General features: G+C 40.9%; 1 protein-coding gene across 1 annotated transcript; it reads right to left on the bottom strand.

Annotated features, from left to right (window-relative positions):
- Positions 1–2,253: 2,253 nt before the first annotated feature.
- Positions 2,254–9,498, bottom strand: LOC148154359 (NLR family CARD domain-containing protein 3-like). Its single transcript, XM_088015208.1, has 5 exons — positions 9,138–9,498; positions 6,988–7,091; positions 4,569–4,647; positions 4,183–4,411; positions 2,254–4,049 (listed from the first exon to the last, which is right to left on the bottom strand). Exons 1-5 carry the CDS (start codon positions 9,219–9,221, stop codon positions 2,254–2,256), a joined length of 2,292 nt encoding a protein of 763 aa, XP_087871334.1. The 5' UTR covers positions 9,222–9,498.
- Between the last annotated feature and the right edge of the window lie 200 nt (positions 9,499–9,698).

Below are 9,698 nucleotides of genomic sequence, written 5' to 3'. Positions count from 1 at the left end.
GAGAATTTATTGTAATGTATCTGTATATATTTAACTTCCTGTTCATCAGCCAATCAGCTTCTTGTATTTTCTCAGTAGACCAATCAGTGGAAGCCCCGCCCAGCCCATGATGCTCCTGGTTTGTGAAGACAGAGAGACAAACTGAACTCTGTGAGGAATAAGTTTAAACAGATTTTCCCTCTCCAGCCTCTTGGTTCCACATGGAGTTATGTTTGGCCCCCTGCTGCTCTGACTACCATGTCATTGTGGTTCCAGTAGATGGGTTGGTTTCCCAGGTTCATTCAGCACCATGTGAAAGATTCCTACAGCTTAAAAGGGCTGTTTTAAAAGTTACAGTGTCAAAATTACCTGAAATAATTTGAGTTGAGTCATCCATTAATTTACAAACACCATGATTGGAAACTAAATATTTGATTATCAAACTAAATACTTATCTTCAATCTAAACATTTCCCATCAGACTGACTAAAGACATTTCTCCTCTTCCTCCTCTATCAGACCTTCTCTGCTCCTGCAGCAGGTTCCTCCATACCTGAGAGCTTCCAGTCTCCAGTCTGGATCCTTCAGTCCAGCCGACAGCAGCTTCACTCCTGAGTCTCCTGGATGATTGTAGCTCAGGTCCAACTTTTTCAGATGGAAGGGGTTGGAGGTCAGAGCTGAGGCCAGAGAAGCACAGCCTTCCTCTGAGACCAAACAGCCTGATAAGCTGCAGACACACAATTCATCACATGATGAGAACATTGAGGTAGAGCCCAAGGTCTGAACTGGTCATTTTCATCAGAGAAAAAGGTCAATAAATTCTGCTTAACCTGTCAATAAGATGAAATAGTAATGACACTCTAATTTCATTCTGTGGGTAATAACAATCAACATTTGTCACATGTAGAATAGATCAGAATAGAAACATCCTTCATTGTTCCACAGCAGGGAGTTCAGTTTTACCAGCAGCAAGTTAAAGGTAAATGATAGAATCAGATATTCAAGAAAATCTAAAACCAAAGGACACATTTACAACACAGGAATAATAATGCTGTACAGCAGTATAAAAGAAATGGGCAGCTAAGTAGGGCAATTTATAATCATGTATAAGATGTGTGAATTTGTATGTTGAAACAGCAATAGACTATTTAAGAGAAACTTAAAGACTTCATGTAACAGCCAGGATGTATATAATCATTGAGTTTGTTGGGAGCAGTTCTAGTTAGAAAGTCTAACAACTGCTGGGAGGAAGGATCTGCAATAATGTTCATTTGTGTGCCTAGGATGCAGCAATCCAGAGTTAGACTATCAATGGAAGCCTGACCACTGCCTTTCTTGGTTCTCTCAGCCTGGAGTAAATGAAAACCAGCAACGTTTATGTGTCGAGACTTGTTAGCCACTTGTTGCTCATCCTATCACAGTTCCACGCTGGAATTCACTGAGTTCCTGAGATCAACCCATTTTTTCACAAATGTTTGTAAAAACAGTCTTCATGCCTAGGTGCTTACTTTCATACACCTGTGACCATGGAAGTTATTGGAACACCTGATTCTGTTCATCTGAATTGGTGATCAAATACTTTTGGCAGTATAATGTCTCTCTTTTAGCATGTAATGGACAGAAATCTGGTTTCACCAGGATTGAGAACACTATACCTGAGAGTTTCCAGGTTGCAGTTTGGACTCTTCAGTCCAGCAGAGAGAAGCTTCACTCCTGAATCCTGCAGGTTGTTGTTACTCAGGTCCAGTTCTCTGAGCCTGGAGGACTGGGAGCTGAGAACTGAGGACAGATCTTCACAGCTTCTCTTTGAGAGGTTACAGCCACTCAGTCTGAGGAGACAGGGAGGAAAATCTGTTATTAAACAATTCTTCAAAATTAATATTTCTTTCCATCAGCAAGGTTTTTTTTTGGACAGAGAAGGAACTATCTTATTTTACACACATGTTGCCTTTTGTTCTGAACTGGTTGATTATATATAGTTAGTGCTCCAGCCTTAAAGGCCAGAACTACAGGCAACAAAGAGGCAAAAACCAATTTTAAAATTCTACAATGAGCTATATTAATCGAATTTCAATTTTAACATAAAGAGGAGTTTTGCTGCTTGAATATTCAACATTATGTCCAGCTGCTGAAGGAAGTCTGTTTCTCTTTTACGTGTCCCAGTGGGACACTTTGAAGAGACAAAGCACCAGCATATAAACTAAAACATGAATATTTACCTCATAATTAGTGGATTTCTATCTATCAAAACTAAATGCAGTAACAATGTGTGTCCTTACAGAGCTTTGTTGGAGGCTTTAACCACTGACAGCAGCCTCAGAAGAACCTCCTCTGAAGCAGAGTATTTCTTCAGGTCAAACACATCCAGATCTTTTCCTGATGACACTAAGATGAAGACCAGAGCTGACCACTGAGCAGGAGACAGTTTATCTGTGGAGAGACTTCCTGAACTCAGAGATTGTTGGATCTCCTTCACTAGAGAACGATCATTCAGTTCATTCAGACAGTGGAACAGATTGATGCTTTTCTCTGCAGACACATTCTCATTGATCTTCTTCTTGATGTACTGAACTGTTTCCTGATTGGTCTCTGAACTACTTCCTGTCTGTGTCAGCAGACCTTGTAGGAGTCTCTGATTGGTCTGCAGTGAAAGTCCCAGGAGGAAACGGAGGAACAAGTCCAGGTGTCCATTTGGACTCTGTAAGGCCTGGTCAACAGCTCTCTGATGGAGATAATTTATATTTAATTTTTCAGAAAATGTAGAGTAAAAAGATTGTGACTTTTCTTCCATCAGGTTGACATGAAAGTTAATCAAGTTCACATGAATATGAAGAGCAGCCAGGAACTCCTGAACACTCAGATGGACGAAGCAGAACACCTTGTCCTGGTACAGCCCTCTCTCCTCTTTAAAGATCTGTGTGAACACTCCTGAGTACACTGAGGCTGCTCTGTTATCGATGCCACACTCTGTCAGGTCTGATTCATAGAAGATCAGGTTTCCTTTCTGCAACTGATTAAAAGCCAGTTTTCCTAGAGACAAGATCATCTTCCTGCTCTCTCGACTCCAGTGTGGATCTGTTTCAGCTCCTCCATCATACTTGACCTTCTTCATTTTGGCCTGGACCACCAGGAAGTGGATGTACATCTCAGTCAGGGTGCTGGGCAGCTCTCCTCCCTCTCTGGTCCCCAACACATCCTCCAGAACTGTAGCAGTGATCCAGCAGAAGACTGGGATGTGGCACATGATGTGGAGGCTTTGTGACGTCTTTATGTGGGAGATGATCCTGCTGGCCTTTTGCTCATCTCTGAATCTCTTCCTGAAGTACTCCTCCTTCTGGGGGTCATTGAACCCTCTGACCTCTGTCACCATGCCAACACACTGAGGAGGGATCTGATTGGCTGCTGCAGGTCGTGTGGTTATCCAGAGGAGAGCAGAGGGAAGCAGTTTCCCCCTGATGAGGTTTGTCAGCAGAACATCCACTGAGCTGGACTCTGTAGCATCAGTCAGGATCTCCTTGTTGTGGAAGTCCAGCGGAAGTCGACTCTCATCCAGGCCATCAAAGATGAACAGAACCTGGAAGTGTTCAAAGCTGCAGATTCCTTTGGTTTCAGTAAAGAAGTGATGAATCAGTCCCACCAAGCTGAACTTTTTCTCTGTCAGCACATTCAGCTCTCTGAAGGTGAATGGAAATATGAAGTGGATGTTCTGGTGGGCTTTGTCTTCAGCCCAGTCCAGAGTGAACTTCTGTGTTAAGAATGTTTTCCCAATGCCAGCCACTCCCTTTGTCATCACTGTTCTGATTGGTTGATCTCTTCCAGGTGGGACTTTAAAGATGTCTTCTTGTCTGATTTTTGTTTCTGGTCTGTGTGGTTTCCTGGATGCTGCTTCAATCTGTCTGACCTCATGTTCATCATTGACCTCTCCAGTCCCTCCCTCTGTGATGTAGAGCTCTGTATAGATCTGGTTCAGAAGGGTTAGACTTCCTGCTTTAGCAATCCCCTCAAACACAGACTGGAACTTCTTCTTCAGACCACATTTAAGTTGATGTTGACAAACAGCATTGAGAAGTTCTAAAATAAAAAAAATAAAATAAAATAAGGAACAAAACAACATCATCTTTTGAATTTGACCTGAATAAATGTGATTTAATCTTTTCAGACATCAATAAATGTGTGATTTATCCATCAGTTCAAATCCTCTTACTGCTCTGCAGACGGTCAGCCAGCTCCTCCTGCTTCATCCTCCTCAGGAAGTTCAGTGTGATCTTCATCACTGCCTCTCTGATGCTCCTCCTCTGTTCTTCATCCTCACCTCCCAACACCTCATCATCCTCTTTCTGACTCTCTGAGCATTCTGGGTAATCTGGACTCAGAACCTTCTGGATCTTCTTCAGCTCGTTCTTCACAAAAGTGACAATGTTTTCCTCCAGCAGCTGGAACAGAATAATAGATGAAGGAAACATCAGACTGAAATCATGGAGCCAAACACCAGATGGATGTTGGACAGACTGACAGTCCTCTGGTCTACAAAGTGCAGCATAGAGACGACTGTGAGCAGAACCATGGAAAAGTAATTGTTCATGTACAGACCATAAATATGGAGTCCAGCTGTGTTTGATGCTGCTGGGCAGACGGACCACTGGGAACCTCTGAGCTCTGCTGGTCCACTCTGTGGAGGAACCAGGAACAATCAGGAAGGCAGGAAATATTCATCCAGCAATATTTACAGATGAAATGTCCAAGTGTTTCACATTAAAGTCCTTAAAGCAGAAAAATAGAACATCACATGAACACAATACAGAGAAGTTAGAAAGAGGAAGATTAATTAAAAGGATGAAGACCAGTAACACCAGAATCACCAGTAGACATTTTAAAAAGTTGGTGCAGAACTTGGACTTCAAACTGTCCACACTGTCAGCAGATCTGATGCTGGTGGAGACAGTGTCCCAGAGAATGGGGACAGTGGAAGTGAAGGTTCTGTCCACACAGGTCTTCAAGACAGTGTGGGACATCCATCAGGTTCTGATGACTGGATCTGAGGTGATGTGGACATGGAGGAGCTCTGAGATATGTGGGTGTGTCCATGTGGGATCCTCTCCTGGATGTTATAGAGCAGTGGTGCCCAAAGTCGGTCCTGGAGGCCCGGCATCCTGCATGTTTTAGTTCTATCCCTGGTTTAATGCACCTGGATCAAATGATGGCTCATTAGAAGCCCTAAGAGGAACATTGACAAGCTGAAAAGGCTGTTACTACCACCAGGGAGAGAACTAAAACGTGCAGGATGCCGGCCCTCGAGGAGCGACTTTGAACACCCCTGTTATGGAGGATTTAAAATGGATCCTGTAGATCCTGGAAGCCAGTGAGCTCACATTATATCTGTCCACACAGAGACAATCAGAAGGTAAAGGTCCATGAAGTGATATCTGGATGTGAGCAGTGAACCAGATGATCCAAGTAGCTGTAAAGATTTAATGTTCCTGCTGATCCACTAAGAACCAGCAGATGGTCCACATCAGCTCAGTCTGGTTTAGTTCCAGCAGATCTCACCAACCACATCATGAAGCTTTCCTTCCTGCTGAACTGATCTCACAATGCACACAGGAACCAAGTCCTGATGGACCAGACTGGTTTACCAGGTATTTCCCAGTGGGTGGTGGAAATGTGACCCACTGTTAGTCTGACATGGAGCCAGGAAGCAGCAGAACATCATCATCATCACCCAGAGATGAAGATATGCAGAATTTTTCTGATGGTGAAGGCCCAAGAGACGTAAAATCAATGGGGCGACCCATTGACCAGTCGCTCTTAAGGGAAACACAATTGGGTTCTTGTTCTGGTATGAGTCTCTGATGGATCCTGATAGAAAAAAAGAATTGAAAACTTTTGGTGGAGTTTTGCTTTAAAGATGATCTTTTCTGTGACTGATTGTAAAATAAAGAGTTGTGAAACAACAGAACCAAACAGATCATCAACTTGATGATGATTTGTTGATCATCATCAACAGATCATCAAAACCGGTCCAATCCTTCAACATGTTCCTGATCATTGATCCTCCTGAATAAAATCCAGCCTTGTTAAAAGAGCAGAAAGATCTGTTATTGACACAAACATGTTGGTTTAAATGACATGGAGAAGAACCGGGAGTCCTTTCCACTCTGACCATCTAAGGAGGATCTGATGGGGCTTCATTCAGAACCAGATGGTCAGAGACACTGAAGCTGAATCAGATCTACGTAATATTTAGTTTATCTGCATACATGGTTGATGATATGCCATGTTGGATGATGTTTGAACTCCAGAGGTGGAACAGGAATCATAAAATAATTGCTAAAATTTTTTTTCTTTGAGAATGAATCTGTCTTGTCAGATTTTAGAGAAAGATGCAAACATCAACCTAGAAATAAAATTCACTATTTGTTCTTAGTAATGTATAATAATATTAATATCATTCAATAATATTAATATTGTTCAAAATAAATGACTTTGTTTCATTTAGAAAAATTAAGCTTATGCAAGAATAAAACAGTGATTTTTTTTGTTTCCAATGTCATGTCAACATAATAATTTATATGTCCTGATTGAGAAGTTTTTAAGACTCTTTACATTTTATATTTCAGAGATTAAAGGAAGTTGTTCTGCTTAAGTGTTTTGCTTCCTGTTTTTCACCAGCAGTAATTGTTTGTGTATGGTGTCAGGGAAACATCAGATTAGATTTTGAGACTTCTGTTAACAAGAGAAGCTCTGGGTAGAGACTGTGGATCTAAACGGACCTGTTTGATTTTTGTACAAAGGATCAGGTTGAACTTTACTGTATTAATAGTGAAATGTTCCTCATTGGAACATGTTTCCATGGAGACATCATATGTATTACATCTTTGACGTAATATGTACGAAAAGAAAATAACGTGAAATTCAGTTCAATGTTTGCATGATACCAGAACTTGGTATCGTCACATGGCCACAATAACAGATATAAACAGACCAGTTACAGCAGTTAGAAACAGCTCACCTCTCTGATGGTGGAGATCCAGGAGACTTATTAAAGTCAATGAAGTCATCCTTTGACATGTCACTCTTAAAGGACAAACAGCTGGGTTCTGGTTCTGGTTCTGGTTTGAGTCTCTGATGGATCCTGATAGAAAAAAAATAATCAAAAACTTTGGTGGAGTTTTGCTTTAAAGATGATCTTTTATGTGACTGATTGCAAAATAAAGAGTTGTGAAACAACAGAACCAAACAGATCATCAACTTGATGTTCTAAATGATTCCCATCAAAACCGATCCAATCCTTCAACATGTTCCTGATCATTGATCCTCCTGAATAAAATCCAGCCTTGTTGAAAGAGCAGAAAGATCTGTTACTAACACAAACATGTTGGTTTAAATGACATGGAGAAGAACCGGGAGTCCTTTCCACTCTGACCATCTAAGGAGGATCTGATGGGGCTTCATTCAGAACCAGATGGTCAGTTAGGCTGCGTTCACACTGCAGCCTAAAGTGACACAATTCCGGTTTTTTGACAATTCCGATTTTTTTGCGGGGCCGTTCACACTGCCAGTAAATGCGACCTGTATGTGTTCTGCAGTGTGAACGGGCAAACGACATGAAGTGTCCCGCATGCACAGTAGAGGGCGCAATAGTGTCAGCGTTCTAAGTGTTCTGCCTACCGCCATAAAAAGAAGAAGTGCTCAGTGTTTGCGGACGTAAATATGGAGGCTAACGGTGGAACTTAGCTTACATACTTGAAGTTGTTATCCAACTGGAGCAGCAAATTAACAACTTAATCCTCATATAATCCGTCATGGTTGTTGTTTTTCTTCCCACTTGCGCGTATCAGGACGCAGAATAGTGAGATTTGTTGAGTATCAGTGATGTTCAGTTCAGATGAATGCGACCTGGACGTTAGGACGCATTTGAATCGGATACGTATCGGATATGGGTCAGATTCAAAAAAGAATCAGACATGTGCTGTTCACACTGCCATGAAAAGATCAGATACAGGTCGCATTACGTCAAAAAAATCAGAATTGGGTCACTTCAGGCTGCAGTGTAAACGCAGCCTTAGAGGCACTGAAGCTGAATCAGATCTACGTAATATTTAGTTTATCTGCATACATGGTTGATGATATGTCATGTTGGATGATGTTTGAACTCCAGCGGTGGAACAGGAATCATAAAATAATTGCTAAAAAATTTTTTCTTTGAGAATGAATCTGTCTTGTCAGATTTTAGAGAAAGATGCAAACATCAACCTAGAAATAAAATTCACTATTTGTTCTTAATAATGTATAATAATATTAATATCATTCAATAATATTAATATTGTTCAAAATAAATGACTTTGTTTCATTTAGAAAAATTAAGCTTATGCAAGAATAAAACAGTGATTTTTTTTGTTTCTAATGTCATGTCAACATAATAATTTATATGTCCTGATTGAGAAGTTTTTAAGACTCTTTACATTTTATATTTCAGACATTAAAGGAAGTTGTTCTGCTTAAGTGTTTTGCTTCCTGTTTTTCACCAGCAGTAATTGTTTGTGTATGGTGTCAGGGAAACATCAGATTAGATTTTGAGACTTCTGTTAACAAGAGAAGCTCTGGGTAGAGACTGTGGATCTAAACGGACCTGTTTGATTTTTGTACAAAGGATCAGGTTGAACTTTACTGTATTAATAGTGAAATGTTCCTTATTGGAACATGTTTCCATGGAGACATCATATGTATTACATCTTTGACGTAATATGTACGAAAAGAAAATAACGTGAAATTCAGTCCAATGTTTTCATGATACCAGAACCCAACAGAACTTGGTATCGTCACATGGCCACAATAACAGATATAAACAGACCAGTTACAGCAGTTAGAAACAGCTCACCTCTCTGATGGTGGAGATCCAGGAGACTTATTAAAGTCAATGAAGTCATCCTTTGACATGTCACTCTTAAAGGACAAACAGCTGGGTTCCGGTTCTGGTTCTGGTTTGAGTCTCTGATGGATCCTGATAGACAGATGATGATTAAAACTGAATCTGTTCAGTCTGGATGAAGCAGCAAAGAGGAGCAGCAGCAGCTTCATCACCATGTCTGTTTTGGCCTGATATAGTGAACGCTGTGTGAAAAGGGCTGTGGACAGTTAGAGATGGTGACCTCACCTCTGACCTTTGCTCTGGCTCTCATCTTCCTCACACAGAGTGGTTTTACAGGGAGGGACTCCCTCCTCTCTGTCCTCACACTGATCCATGCTGCTGAATTCACATCAGCTCACACACACTTTCTAACTTCACCTGCAGAGGAAGCACACATCATTCATCTGCACATCGACTCTGATCATCCTTTACATCATTAGTGCTGGAAAAAGATCAGCTGCTTCTCCTCTGATTGGCTCTTCTTCTCTGCTTCATATCAGTGTCAGGTGAATGCAGTCAGACAGCAGAGAGGCAGAGGAAGCTGCATCAGCTGCTGCACTTCTACTATCAGTCCACTAGATGGAGACATGGAGCAACATTTACATTCACTGGTTCAACCTGAACAACACGAAGGATTTTAGTTTTCAATTATTAATCTCTACAAGTGCTGCATAAAAGATTATCTATTCATTAATCTGACTCAAAACATTTTAAGAATAATATAATTTCACATTGAAAGAAAGCAGCAGAAAACTGTTGTCTGACTTTAATGTGGAGACCAGAATTTCATTACAAGGAATACAACCATGAAA

The sequence above is a fragment of the Poecilia mexicana genome, unplaced genomic scaffold (assembly GCF_051168715.1).
Source record: "Poecilia mexicana isolate PSO_F unplaced genomic scaffold, ASM5116871v1 scaffold_18, whole genome shotgun sequence".
NCBI classification, from domain to species: Eukaryota; Metazoa; Chordata; class Actinopteri; order Cyprinodontiformes; family Poeciliidae; genus Poecilia; species Poecilia mexicana.
This window is presented reverse-complemented; position numbering and strand designations above follow the sequence as displayed.